This window comes from Coregonus lavaretus, assembly GCF_964263955.1.
Source record: "Coregonus lavaretus genome assembly, contig: HAP1_SCAFFOLD_6932, whole genome shotgun sequence".
In the NCBI taxonomy this organism is placed as follows: Eukaryota; Metazoa; Chordata; class Actinopteri; order Salmoniformes; family Salmonidae; genus Coregonus; species Coregonus lavaretus.
The window spans coordinates 1-14911 of record NW_028163526.1 but is presented as its reverse complement, the minus strand read 5'-3'; the positions used below and the strand labels follow the sequence as shown (position 1 = coordinate 14911).

The following is a 14911-nucleotide window of genomic DNA, read 5'->3' as shown; positions in this document are numbered from 1 at the left end:
ACTGGGTGACCGGGGTGATCAGGGAGTGGGGAGAGGACTGCCACCGAACCTGCCTGCTTGCTGCCGCACTACCCCCTCGGCCAGTACCTACTAACTCCGCTCCTGACCTCTCCAATGTCCCAGAATGCTACCATGGTCTCAGAGAGGTGTTTAACAAAGCAAGAGCCACATCTCTGCCCCCTCACCGACCGTACGACTGTGCCATCGACCTCCTCCCTGGAACAGCTCCTCCAAAGGGTCGTCTTTATTCGTTGTCTGCTCCTGAAAGAAAGTCCATGGAGGACTACATCAATGGTTCTCTGTCCGCAGGATTAATCCGTTCATCTTCATCTCCTGCTGGTGCTGGCTTCTTCTTTGTGGGGAAGAAGGACGGATCTCTTCGCCCCTGCATCGACTACAGGGGACTCAACGACATCACAGTGAAGAACCGTTACCCTCTGCCTCTGCTCACCTCTGCTTTTGAGTTGCTCCAGGGAGCCACTATTTTTACCAAGTTGGATCTCAGAAACGCTTACCACCTAGTGCGGATCCGGGAGGGAGATGAATGGAAAACCGCATTCAATACACCAACAGGCCACTACGAGTATCTGGTTATGCCTTTTGGCCTCACCAATGCTCCTGCTGTGTTCCAGGCTCTAGTGAATGATGTACTGCGGGACATGTTAAACAAGTTTGTCTTCGTTTACCTGGATGACATCTTAATCTACTCCAGAAACCTGTCTGAACACACCCGCCATGTCCAGCAAGTCCTTCATCGTCTTCTGGAGAATTCCCTCTACGCCAAGGCAGAGAAATGTGAGTTTCACGTCAAGACAGTGGCCTTCCTGGGGTACATAGTGGCAGAGGGAAGTATCCAAATGGATCCTGCCAAAGTATCAGCAGTCACTTCATGGCCAGTTCCGGAGAACAGAAAGAAGCTGCAACAGTTTCTGGGGTTTGCTAACTTCTATAGGAAGTTTATCCGGAACTACAGTACCGTTGCTGCCCCTCTCACTGCTCTAACCAGCACCAAGCAACCCTTCACCTGGACCCCAGCAGCCGACAAGGCCTTCAGTACCCTCAAGGTGAGGTTCACCTCCGCTCCCATCCTCCAGATGCCTGATGTGGACCGGCAATTCATTGTGGAGGTGGACGCCTCGGATGTGGGAGTTGGTGCTGTGATTTCTCAGTGGGCTGCGGAGGATAGGAAGCTCCATCCCTGTGCCTTTTTCTCACGTCGGTTGTCCCCCTCTGAGTGCAATTACGACATAGGGAACCGTGAGCTGCTGGCTGTGAAGCTTGCCTTGGAGGAGTGGCGTCACTGGCTGGAGGGGTCCACCATTCCATTTCTCGTTTGGACCGATCATAAGAACTTGGAGTACATCCGCACGGCCAAACGGTTGAACTCCAGGCAGTCCCGCTGGGCCCTGTTCTTCACCAGGTTTAATTTCACTCTGTCATACCGGCCTGGATCACGCAACACCAAGCCAGACGCCCTCTCCCGTCAATTCCAGAAGGATGACACCCCCTCCAAGGACCCTGTGTCGATTCTGCCAAGTCCCTGCATCGTTGCAGCTCTGACCTGGGCTGTTGAGGAACAGGTGCTGGAGGCTCTCCGTAACCAGCCAGGTCCCAGCACTTGCCCAGCTGACCGCCTTTTTGTCCCCGAAGACCTGAGGTCCCAGGTCGTTCAGTGGGGACATGACTCCCGCCTAGCTTGTCACCCTGGCTCCACCCGCACTTACAACCTGCTCGCCCAGAGGTTCTGGTGGCCCTCTCTGAGGAAGGATGTACGGGAATTCGTCCAAGCCTGCCCCATCTGCAACCAACACAAGTCGTCCTGCCAGCCCCCAGCCGGATTGCTGCAGCCCCTGCCTGTGCCCAGACGTCCCTGGTCTCACATCGCCCTTGACTTTGTCACGGGGCTGCCCCCTTCAAGTGGCATGACCGTCATTCTCACCATCGTTGACCGTTTCAGCAAGATGGCACACTTCATTCCCCTCCCCAAGCTCCCAACCGCCAAGGAGACCGCCCAGGTGGTCCTGGAACACGTCTTCCGGATCCACGGACTGCCAAAGGATGTAGTTTCTGACCGTGGTCCACAATTCTCCTCCGCTTTTTGGAAGGAGTTCTGTCACCTGCTGGGAGCCACAGTCAGTCTGACTTCCGGATTCCATCCCCAATCCAATGGGCAGTCAGAGCGGGCTAATCAGGAGCTCGAGAAGGCACTGCGATGCATGACTTCACGCAACCCCCACTCCTGGTCGCAGCAATTGACATGGGTGGAGTACGCACACAATTCTCTGACCTGCTCTGCCATCGGTATGTCCCCTTTCCAATGTGTTTATGGATACCAGCCTCCTCTATTTGCCAGCCAGGAAGAGGAGGTTACTTGCCCATCTGCACTTGCTTTTGCCCGTCGATGTCGCCGCACCTGGTCACAAGCCCGAGCCACACTCCTCAGATCCGTTGCCAGCTACACTACCGGGGCCAACCGTCGGAGAATTCCTGCTCCCACCTACCATGTTGGTCAGAGGGTGTGGTTGTCATCGAAGAACCTGCCACTCAGGGTGGAGTCGCAGAAGCTGGCACCTCGGTTCATTGGCCCATTCCCTATCATAAGAGTGATTAGCCCAACTGCTGTCCGGCTCCAACTGCCTAATTCCCTGAGGGTGCACCCCACTTTCCATGTGTCTAAGATTAAGCCCATCCATGAGAGTCCGCTGGTCCCTGCTGCGCCTGGTCCTCCTCCTCCACGGCTCGTCGATGGTGGTCTGGTTTACACCGTCCGCCGCCTGCTTCGGTCCAGACGGAGGGGTAGGGGTCTCCAGTACCTCATTGACTGGGAGGGCTATGGACCTGAGGAAAGGACCTGGGTGCCAGCTAGTCGGATTGTGGATAGGACTCTCATCACCGCTTTCCACCAACGGCATCCTGATCAACCTGCAATCCGTAGGGGCCGCCCCAGAGGGGTCCCTAACCGTCCGGCCCGCTCGGCTTCCTGTCCTGTGCCTGATCCTGTCTCGGGACCTGTCCCATCTCCCGACCACGGCCCTCCGGCTTCCTCCGAGGATGAGGACGTTCACTCGGACCGTTCGGAGGAGTTCTAGCCCTCCTCCGGCTCCCCTCCTCCCGCCCGGCGTGGTGTTGCTCTTGGGACTTCTGGGGCCGTCCCTTGGGGGGGGGGTTCTGTCATGGGCCTCTCACTCCACCGGGTTACCACCTTAATTTTCTTCCACTCTGCTCACCACTCTCTCTACTCAGCCTAACTAGCTCCACCTGTCCCTGCTCTGCTCTGCTCTAATTACTCTGCCAGCTGCGCTGCATTACCCACTACCTCTCCCAGTATTTAAGGCCCTGTCTTTCAGCTCTCCGGTGTCAGATCGTCTGCAAAGCTCACACCCGGAACCTGTTTGCTCGCGCTTCTGGCTCACCCTGGTTTTGTGACCCCGGACCTGCCTGTTTTTTGGATACTCTTCTGCCTCAGGAGATCCAGACCTGCTTCTGCCATTACGACTCCTGACTACTCTTCAATCCCGGTAACTCTGACCAGCCTTCTGCCTTGCTACTACGTATATTGGATTTCCCCTGAACTGTACTGCTGCCTTGTTTCATTCCGCCCTGTTGTGTCTGTGTCTCCCCCCCCCCAGGACTTCTGGACCACCCACCACCGGCTTCATAGGACGCATCGCTGCCACTGGGGGGGGCACAGACCCAGCACATTGGACGGGATCCCTGTTACCCCTGGAGCCTTCATTCACTCCCTACTTCCCTTTTCCCTTAAGTTTAATAAACTTTCTGGTGTGACGCAATTGTGGTCCTCTGGTCGTCTGTCTGAATCGTGACAGGCTCAGCGCTATCGATCCACTGGCCTGATTACCATCACACACCAAACAGCCACAGAGCACAATGTCTGGGACTCTGATAACACCACTACACTGGACTGTGTGTGTGGGTCTGTGTGGGTGTGGGTGTGTGTGTGTGTGCACCCTTTTGTGCTGTCACATTGTATCTTTGTGAGTGTGCACGTGCCTGTGTGTGTGTGAGAGCCTGTGTTGGATTAGTGCGTAAAGCCGTGGTGCGTTCACACTGGAGGGGTGCGGTTAACTGATAAATGACCTGTGATGTGGGAGTAATGTGTGCTTGGGGATCTCTGGGATTGTTTTATGAATTGAACTCTCTAGAACAAAGTAATGCACAGACTCTAGAGCCCATGAGTGGTTCCATTCAGTGATTTTCCTCCTGGTTGGGCTCCAGAAAGCACTCGCACAGCTCTCTCTCTCTCTCTCTCTCTCTCTCTCTCTCTCTCTCTCTCTCTCTCTCTCTCTCTGCAGCACAGTAGCAGGCCGGGTGTTGAGTTCACATGACCGTCTGGTGTCAGTGTTACAGTGCTTTCTGTGGGGATGAAGCCAGGGCTGCCAGCTTCCTGTAGATCGCTTTACCTTCAAATGGATCACCTAAAATGCTTTCCACTTGCAGGCGTTTGGTGTGTGACTCATTGGAGAGTAGGGGGGAACGACGTGTCAACTATCAGTACTTACAGTAACAGCTGGAGCAAGTCCTCTCTGGGTAAAACTATATCAGCCCAATTTATTTTCTAACTCCTCAGGTAAGATGTGAAAAGTGGGATTGCTGGAGCTGTGGCAGAACAGCTGGCAGAAATAGTGTAGGTTTATAAGCACATTTAGACTCCCTGTCAGTGATTTCTAGTCAATTTTTTGCCTAATTGTCTATTTAGCTTTATAGTGTAATACTGCACAAGTCATGTTATTAGACTCCTATACTCTGGGTGACTCTCTTTAAATCAAATGAATAAAGATGAAACCTCTGATAAATACAGGTCTGATATTCCTCCAAACACATCTGGGTAGCACTACCGTTTAGACATTTCACCTGAGACTCCCACTGTGCCTCTCAGCAGCTCCAACTTTGAAAACACAGTGAGAAAAAAATCAGCCATTTTCTTTCTTTCCTTTTCTGTCTTCTATCTCATCTTGTCAAGGTTGAGGGAATTTGGACATGTTAAAACAACTCCCCTCCTCCTTTAAAAAGGGGAAGAAGACAGCATCCCAGAGTGACGCTTGGTGAGGATTAGACTGTGTTAGTATTTGGGGGTGCGGGAGGGCCTGCTGGGCTGGGTCGGTAGTGCTGCAGGGTGTCTGCTGGGCCCTGGGTAAAGACCGCTACAGACAGTGAAGAGCATAGGTACTGACAGGGGCCCTATTGAGCACAGTAATGGCTTGTACATCTCCATTTGCACCTGTATGTGTTTGTTTCCATGCGCGTGTTTGTGTGCGTGCATGTGTCTGTGTGTTTGTCAGTGTGTGTGTGATAGCCCTGTCTCTTACTCTGAGTGTGTCTAATGGTAATCTGACCATGGTCAATCCCAGGCCTCTGGCTGTCTCTGCTCTCTGCACTGGCTGACCCCAGGATTAGGTGCTGCTGTAAACCATTACAACACTGTAGTGCTTGATGTCAACGCTTCCACTAATGACATTGATTCAGTTAGAATGACGCTCACTATATACTCAAGCTGGATTTACACACTTTATTGTCAGTCATTTTTTATTATATTCACAGATATGTTTGTGTAATTTTTTTTTTCTGTTTCTTTTAGATCTTGTTCACAGTGTTAAATCTAATTAAAACTGAGAGTTAGTGCCTTTTCTCATTATGCAAGCACATCGTTGAGAGGAAAACAGATTGCGCACTGGACTGGTACAGACTTCATCAGGTCATCTGAATTGATGATACATGTTGCAAGGCGGTTGAGAGGCCTCTCTCACCCCTGGAGACCTCTGTTGGTGTGTGTGCTGGCAGAGGGAGCAGCCCCAGCCAACTATCTGTCTGACTGATCACTACAGATGCTCTTCCTCAAGTATTCAGAGTCCGATCCTCAGTCTTCGGGGACTAACAATAGCACCTGTTCCTCATAAGATAGCCCATTCATGTATCTTTAATGAAGCTTTGGGGCAGATGGCGTGAAATGGTATTATCCAGTGCTTAGCAGTGCTAAGACAAAGAGAGAGCAGTGCCAGCGTAACAATGCGCTGTATTTACCAGGAGTGGGGAGGACGCTGCCCAACACATCTGCTCCACTTCATTCTATCAGACTCCTCAAGATCATCCTGGCAATAGAAATATTCTGGGCACCCAGCCAATAGGCAGATGAACTTGAGGGTAACTCTTTCAGGGTCTGGGTGTTGCCACAAAGGGTGGAGAAACTGACACACACAAACACACAAACATACACTGAAATTGAAATCTTTTGTCTGGGAGCTGATCTGTAATTTATCAACAACGTATCCTCATAACTGGCATTCATTTCCAGTCAACGGAAAATGACAGTGATAATGTGTAAATTGATAAATGCATTGTCTGCTCAACTACCGTGCCATGTGTTAATTGACAGGCTGAAGGCAAACCTCCACTATTAGATAGCACTTTGAAGCTTCTCCAGATTTGATTTCCCTTTCTCTGACATTAGCAGAGTAAATTAAAGTTTAATGCACAGTGCTCATTACTGTAAAACACAACCATTCAAACCCAATGCACGTATTTTCCCCCAATGCACATTTACATTTCCTCTTGCCTGAGTAAATCTCTTTATTGTGATATCTATTTAATAAAAACACAGTGCTGTCACTGGATAGATTTCCCTTTTCATTTACAGTTTTGTTTTTAGGCAACATTCAGGATATTTGATGAATTTAGCGATTGTCTGATTGACACTGTATTTTCTTGATATAGATTTTCTCTCAGATTCCAATTATATGGCATCAGATATCTGAACAGAATCTCATTCTGCTCCTAGAGTGATCCCTACAGTAATTAGTGTCGACATGCCTAAACATATTTATTTCAGTCTTTTGTATGAACAAATATGTATGTCTGATTTCATTAGAGAACTAAATTGATGATATTACTGTTTCAAAAAATTATGACAGGGAATAGTTAAGATAAATATTTATCAGTGATATAAGCCGTTTATAGCTATGGAGTAATATAATTATGATGAAATGTGTTGAATCTATGAGCCACAGTGTATTCAGCTTATTTTAATAATAGTTCCACTTACGTTGGAGCAGCTGTTTCAGTGTAACACCCTGGCTTTAGCGTGATTTGTTTTGCTAGTTTAATGCGAGTAAGGTTAATTGCAATTATGTATGTGACTGACCTTAATAACCTTCCTGAGGGTAGACTAACACACTCAATACTGACACACCGGGAGGGAGAGTGTCTGCTTCAGAGAATCTTTCTCTGCACCGTGAGTGCAGTACATTCAGAAAAATACTTCATCTGGTTTTATAGTACAAACACTCCAACACAGGGCAGGCCCTGTTCCCCAGGGTACCCCTTCACCTGTCGCTGGCTCTAACTCATGTTGGGACATTAATTGTTGCGTTTTCCCATATGTTCTATACATGCGGGGCCAAGGGCCATCTTTCATCCGCTCTACCTGGAAACCTGGAACACCAATCCCAATAAAAAATACATTTTATTCCAGGTCATGTACTTTTCTCCAGCCGCAGCACATTTTACGGAAATACTTTTCAGATTATAGTAAAGAAAAAGGAAATGCTATACTTCTCCATTCCTTTCTGATGTACTTTCTATACTTGCACTTTGTTGAAAAGCTCCGTAGACAGAAAGTGTTATTTATTTAGTTTTCAGTCTACCTCTGCACCTCTGGCCAGATCGATAGAGTGGTCCTGAGGACATATAGCAGTGGGGAACAGGCACTGCTGCACCAGATCAGGGCACACAGGGGGAGCAGACGGAATAAAAAGTGGAGATCATAAGCAGACCTCAGCTAGAACGTGGGGGAAAAGTCATTGCTCGAAGCAGGTTGATTTCATGCCCCAATGCTGCGGCAGTAATTGCACCCAGACCCGTTTTATTGCAAGTTGATTTTAAAGAGGGATGAATGGAGAAACATTCTGTAAAGTGTTTATTTTGGGGGCTGACCTTTATTAACCCGTTTTCCAGGCGGGTTCCCCTGAGGTAGGCTGGCCCGGTGCTAGATTAACCCTTGCAGGCCCAACACAGCCTAGCTGAGCCCCATCACCGGCAGGCAGGAAGCAGAGGATCACAGTCAGATTGGGCCCTGCTTCAGCTCTCAACATGTGTCTCATTCCAAACCCCCCCACACACTACACTGCCTGTAAGAGGCATCCACAACACAAACACACTTACACACACTTACACACACACACACTCACACACACAGCGAGAGCACATATTTCTCCTCTTGCCGTAGAGAGTCAGAACAGGAGAGTCAGCTTCAGCGTGGACGGTGAAGGTTAATAATGTTAGACTGAAACAGTTTAGACAGTTTGAGGAGCAGTGTAGAATATGTGGGGGGCAGGGCGTGGCTCTGGACGTTAAGATGAAATATCACAAACAGACAGCGCTTTTGGACTGCCTTCAATTTTTTCCCAGCTGAAAGCCGGTTGCTGTAAATTATCGCATGGGCTTTTATCGTTTGTATAAAAGATCCTCCAAAACTATGAGATAAAGGCTGTATATCTGAGCTCATCTTCCCCTGTCAGTCAGGGCAGCTGGTTGTTTGTGTGTTTGTGCATGTCTGTATAAAGCGTTATGGTTCGACCTCCCATCTCACCACACCACCAACACTATAGAGAACAGCCTAAGGACATTGTGTTGATCTATTCACATACCTGTCTATATCTGTCACCATCAGTCATCCCACACACCGTACACACACCGTACACACCACACAACCCTCTACAGGTGCTCAAATACATCCTGTAACCTCAATTCCCGTCCTTTGCCTCCCACGTGTCACAGCCTCGGGGAGGGGGGGGGGGGGGGGGGGGGGGTGAACAATGCGCGTGCGGCGGGGTCCTTTGATGTTCCGATGTGAAATAGTGTTGGGGGATTAGGAACAGACGTGGCCGGGCCAGGTATTGTGTGAGCACACGAGGGCCGTCAGAGCCGCAGAGCCCCCTGTCAGGACACGTTAGGCCGGGCTGTGATCTGCTCTGTGCTCCCCTCTCCTCTCCTCTCCCCCTGCCTGCCTGCTTGCCTCAGTGTGCTGCTCTTTGTGTCTGTAGCTCAGCTAGGCCTCTCTCTGATCTCCGCTTCTCTCTCTGTTCAGCAGGTCCAGGGTCACATGCCTCCGCTCATGATCCCCATTTTTCCACACGACCAACGCACCCTGGCAGCAGCCGCTGCAGCCCAGCAGGGCTTTCTCTTCCCACCGGGAATCTCTTACAAGCCAGGTATGCTCCTCTCTTTCTCCCTGTTGTTTCTTTCTGTGTCTCTGTCTGTCCTGTTTTCTGTCTGTCCTGTTTTCTGTCTGTCCTGTTTTCTGTCTGTCCTGTGTCTCTGTCTGTCCTGTGCTCTGTCTGGCCTGTTTTCTGTCTGTCCTGTTTTCTGTCTGTCCTGTTTTCTGTCTGTCCTGTCTCTGTCTGTCCTGTTTTCTGTCTGTCCTGTTTTCTGTCTGTCCTGTTTGCTGTCTGTGCTGTTTTCTGTCTGTCCTGTTTTCTGTCTGTCCTGTCTCTGTCCTGTTTTCTGTCTGTCCTGTTTTCTGTCTGTCCTGTGTCTCTGTCTGTCCTGTGTCTCTGTCTGGCCTGTTTTCTGTCTGTGCTGTTTTCTGTCTGTCCGGACTCTGTCTGTCCTGTTTTCTGTCTGTCCTGTTTTCTGTCTGTCCTGTTTGCTGTCTGTGCTGTTTTCTATCTGTCCTGTTTTCTGTCTGTCCTGTTTTCTGTCTGTCCTGTTTGCTGTCTGTGCTGTTTTCTGTCTGTCCTGTTTTCTGTCTGTGCTGTTTTCTGTCTGTCCTGTTTTCTGTCTGTCCTGTTTTCTGTCTGTCCTGTTTTCTGTCTGTCCTGTTTTCTGTCTGTCCTGGTATCTGTCTGTCCTGTTTTCTGTCTACCCCTCACTGTTATGGAGATGCAGTTTTCCACCTCACAAACACAGGTGCATTTTGACAGCATGGGTAATATTATGACATTGATGAAGGACCTTTCCCAATGTACTCTATCCTACATATTTATTATGGGTATATATTTCATACATTTACTTGAAATGTATTTTATGTCAGTAATGCTTTTTTTTCAGTCCTAATTTTCACTGCCCCAGTTATCATAGGATCTGTACACTACTCATATCCCAGTCTCCATACAGCATCAAAGAAAAGTGTAGTCAGTAAGGCCAAGGCAGATGACGTACATTACTCTATGTCACCTTGGAAATGGAGCCAAGCCTTGGGGAGTGTTCTGTGTTCATCTCCAAGGCAGCATGCCTGTTCAACAATGGATATGAGTAAAGGAGCACTGGAATGTAAACAGCTTTTCAACATGAAAGTGTCTTGACTTCTCTGGCTGTAATCACTGTGGAAGAATCTGCTGAGGGAGCTGCCTGCTGCGGTAACACAATACTCTACCTGGGTCATCCCTGACCCCCTCACTCCCTCACTGTACTCATCAATCGCTCAAAGGATTATGTACAGCTTAGATGTCAATTTAAACATACTGCGAATGGTGGAATGTGATAGCACCAGAAACATTACAGTATTCATGTCTATACATACTATCCTGAGATAGTGTCTTGTCCCTCTGTATCTCTTTATGGAGATGAGCTGACACGTCACTCACCCAGAGAGACAGACAGACAGACAGACAGCAGGAGAAAGAAGAGATTAGAAGAGTCAGGGTTAAAGTGTAAAAGTGAGAGGAGGAAGAGGAGGAGGGCGAGCGTCATTTGTCCTGTGGGGATGAAGGGTGCAGGCCAGGCCCCCTCCCAGAGGTGCCTCTTCTCCCCTTGCCTGTAGCAGCATGCCTCCCTCTCCCTTTGTGTGACGAACAGAGAAACAGAATGGCTCCACACGCAACACATTCCAAATCCCAAAACAAATTTGTGGGAAATTGCTACGACATGTTGTTCGACTCCCTGCCAGGGCAGTAACCTCGCGCCCTGATCTCCTCGCCTCAGTGTTGCTGAGAATGAAAGATGTGCCACTCTGGGATTCTGTCCTTAAATATTCAGTCAGATCCCTGCCCCAGAGTGGACCCAGCCACACAGCCTCTCTCCCCTTAGCCCTATGGCTGGGGCATTCCTCTTCCTTCTTGCTGAACATTGACTATCGGCTGGAAGGAAAGTCAAATTGCACATGCAAGGGTTTTCTCATCTCCCTGACCGACCTGGGGGGAGGGAAAGTCCAGGCCTCCTTTTGTCTGTCCTGAATGCTCTCAGAAATACATTTGTTGTTAGCACCTTATCACAACATTGAGGTAACTCCAGGACATGCAGGGAGGCAGAGGGGGTCGAGTAAGATTGGCTAGTCTAGTCAGCAGGTACATAGCAGAACATTAAAAGGTGTGCTAGTGCAGCTAATACATTTACTATAAAGCCACAGGATGAAAAAAAAAGTCAGCTATTTTGGAACTACAGAGGCATGACAGCTTGAACAAAGCGCCTGAGGGGATTATTTTGCCAGTTTGATTTCTTTAATACATTTGACATAAAAAATGTTTTATTACAAATAACAGGAGGTATTATGGACTCACGGCATGCATGGGTCGCCATGTGTACACACAGATCCTGAATTATTCATGAGTTATTCATAAAGAAAAGGAAAAAAGGTCTGAAAGTGACTACCAATGACTACCATCATCAACTGAAGTAGCTTAACGGCTCTATTATCCTCAGCCCCCTAACACAAGATCCCATCTGATGACCAGTCTGATAGAGCAGAGGATGCTGCTGTGTCCACCCTCCATGAAGACTAGTGAAGTGGCCAAGCGTTCACTTCCACGCTAGGGCACACTAATCTGATGTCATCTTTATGAGACAGACCCTCCCAGGGACCACTGCTTATGACCCTGACCCCGCTGTGTTGCCACAACGACAGAACTACTCTGCACACTGTGCTCAATGGCCCTGACGTTGCATGGCAGAGCAGAGACGCAGGTCATCCTTTAAACAAATAGACCCCAGCTCGCTCTGTTTACATGGACACAGAGACATTCACTCTGATAGTAGTCTAATGGGCCTGCAGAATGACTCCATGGTCATTGGGTCCCTATGCTATGATGAGGACACACATAGACACCCTGCTGGAATGACTGCTGCCACACTTCTGTTTCGGCCGGCCCACAATAACCGACGGGCCTGTCCCTCTTGTGACTGAATACAGTAGCTGCATAAGAGCTCCATGGAATCTGTGTCAGCCATTCATGCTCACAAGTGTTAGGCCTTCTAATTGTTGTTCAACACCAACTCTCTCACCGCCTTGTTTAGCTGGATAGAGACATTGTTAGCACTTCAAACAGAGAAAATGAAATAGGGCATAGAGTTAGTAATTGAACATTTATTCCATAGCCACTTGTTTTCAAAGAACTCAAGTATTCTGACAGAATATTTTAGATTGCCCTTGCCCTTAGCATCAGGTTCCTAGTTGTGAAGAGCTCTGTTAGAGAAAGGATCTTCTCTTCTCCTGCGTCAGGCCCTGCTCTATAGTCCTACCCACTCATTTTCATTAGTGTTGAGCCCATGCTCTCATGCTGTGGTGTCTTCAAGCACAGGCTCCAGGCAGCTGGAGGGCCCTGTACTAGATGAGGGTGCTCACCGATAAAGAGGGTCAGGGCCCGATGCCGTTCAGTCCCACACAACTCCACTTAATTTGGCCCGTTTTGCAGCATGATACCTGGCTGAGAAAGGAATGCAGGATGAGTTGAACCTCTCTCTCCACCATTACTATCACCTACAGAGACCTTCAAACATTATTCAGCAGCTCCTGTCTGTCTCTGCTTTCACTTTCTCTATAGCATTATGATGTTGAACAGCTAGGGGCTCGTTGGCCCCATCTGTCTTGTTGGACAGGGAATGTCTTTGATACTGGTCTCGTTGGTAGTACCGACCATATCAGAGGTAAATTACTGGTTGATTCCTATGGAGGACCCTCTGTATGTAAGCTCTGACAGGACAGAAATCACCCTTGAGTTTGGTTCACTGTGGATGGATGAGAGATCCTGTTTTGATCACAGTGATCACTGTGGATGGATGAGAGATCCTGTTTTGATCACAGTGATCACTGTGGATGGATGAGAGATCCTGTTTTGATCACAGTGATCACTGTGCTGCATCAGGGCTACGGCTGCCGACTTGTCATGATGAAGGGAATCCATCCATCTCATCCCCTCAGCAGTTCCAGGAGTGACAACAAACACCCTATCCATAGCGTGCCTTCTCCATATGCCAGAGTTATGTACCCAGCTCTGACACAGCCATGGCGTCATCTGGCCTCCCCTGTTGGAGCCTCCTAGTGATCCATCACCCAGGCCTGACCATGGGATCAGTCATGGGATCAGCCGTCCTCAGGACAGCAGCACCCTTGAAACCCTGATTCTCTTTCATTACTGACACCAGGCTGGCAGCACGCCCAGTCTACTGGAGTCTTTATACAACCCTGGACCCCCTAGACCCCCCGAGACCCCCCGAGACCCCCCTCCAGACCCCCCAGTACAGTGCCGGTGGTGTCCTCACTTGGCAGCTGACCCCTCCCTGGTTTCACATGACTTCCTCCCTGGTTTCACATGACTTGTCATTGAGCCCCCCCCCCCTCGAAGTCACTGCTTTTTACAGTATATACTCATGCAGGAGAGGTGCATTGAGAGAAAAAAGCCCATGGGGGTTGTAACGACCCACACCGCACCCTTTCTACGAGACAATTTGAAATCACTTCACTGGCGTGATTTTATTTGCCCCTGCCTTAAATGGGGATGGAATTTCCTGGCTGTATCACAATGTGCTGTGCTGTACAAGACTGCAAAGTGAGGGTGAAGGAAGTAAAAGGGAAATTGAAAGGGAAAGGGGGCTCCCTAGTCAGTTGTACAACTGAATGCTTTCAACTGAAATGTGTCTTCCGCAAAACAGAAGGTATATACATTCACCGTCATGCCTGTGGCTTAATGGCACCATATGAAGTGACAGGTAGAAGTGGGGTCTGAACTAGGGCCAATTTACCCTCAGTACACATGCTTCAGTCAACCCCCAGTAGGCTACAGTACTGGCCTGGCCCGTCTCACCGGGGTTGGTCTGTCTGTCTGAACACACTGGGCTGAGTGTAAAGGCTTCTGGTACTGAGTTAGACTCAACACTCCCACAACATCAATCATATAGACTGTCCTTCAAACTCACTGACAGCTAGCCAAGGCACTGTAAAGCAATAAAATACAAATTATATAAAAAGGGTAATTCATACTGGTTAGATTGATGTGATAGCAAGATAAAAATGTTATTTGTTAACCGTGTTATTGTAACAGTACACTTGTTCTAACCAGTTTCTTAAAGCACTGTTCCTTCTTGTCTGCCAAGACTCTCACTGCCAAACAAACAATGTTGTGTGAAACAATAGCAGGGCATGTCTACAAATGCCTGAGAGAACACTCCACTTCCTCTGTGTAATCACTTATAATCACACAGATATTTAACACACACCTTTCATAGTGCCTGTTGGTTTCCAGCGTGGAGATGGAGAGGAGAGCAGGGAGTGGGAGTGAGGAGGGATGTAGTGTGGTGGAGGGATACGTTCCTGAGTAATCCTGCTCCAGTCGGCCCAGCTGAGCCTTTTGTTAGTGCAGATGTTTGGGCCGGGAGCCGAGGGCCCAGAGGAGGAGAGGAGAGGGAGAGGAGGGCCCAGGGACTGTGTTGGCACATGCCTGGCCACTGTGGGCCCGGCTCCCTTAGCGCATTGTCTCAACCTGTGCACATTGTTCTCTCCCTCCCGACAGGTGATAACTACCCGGTGCAGTTCATTCCATCCACAATGGCAGCTGCGGCAGCGTCAGGACTCAGCCCCCTCCAGCTTCAGGTATGTGCTACGACAAAGAATGCTGCTCGGGACGCCCGCCAAGCCCAGGGCAGAAAAACGGCTAAGCAGCTGTATGCTAAGTAATGAGCTGCGCAC

At 49.1% G+C, this 14911-nt stretch overlaps 1 protein-coding gene across 1 annotated transcript in view; it reads left to right on the top strand.

Moving 5' to 3' along the window:
• Positions 1-14899, top strand: part of LOC311118021 (transcription factor Sox-6-like) — a gene marked incomplete at its 3' end in the record, with an annotated part of 29825 nt that extends 14926 nt beyond the window's left edge. Inside the window, exons 3-4 of the mRNA XM_084192905.1 lie at positions 9104-9224; positions 14736-14899. Of these exons, the coding sequence (XP_084049031.1) occupies positions 9104-9224; positions 14736-14899 (285 nt within the window). The remainder of the gene's footprint in view (positions 1-9103; positions 9225-14735) is intronic.
• Between the last annotated feature and the right edge of the window lie 12 nt (positions 14900-14911).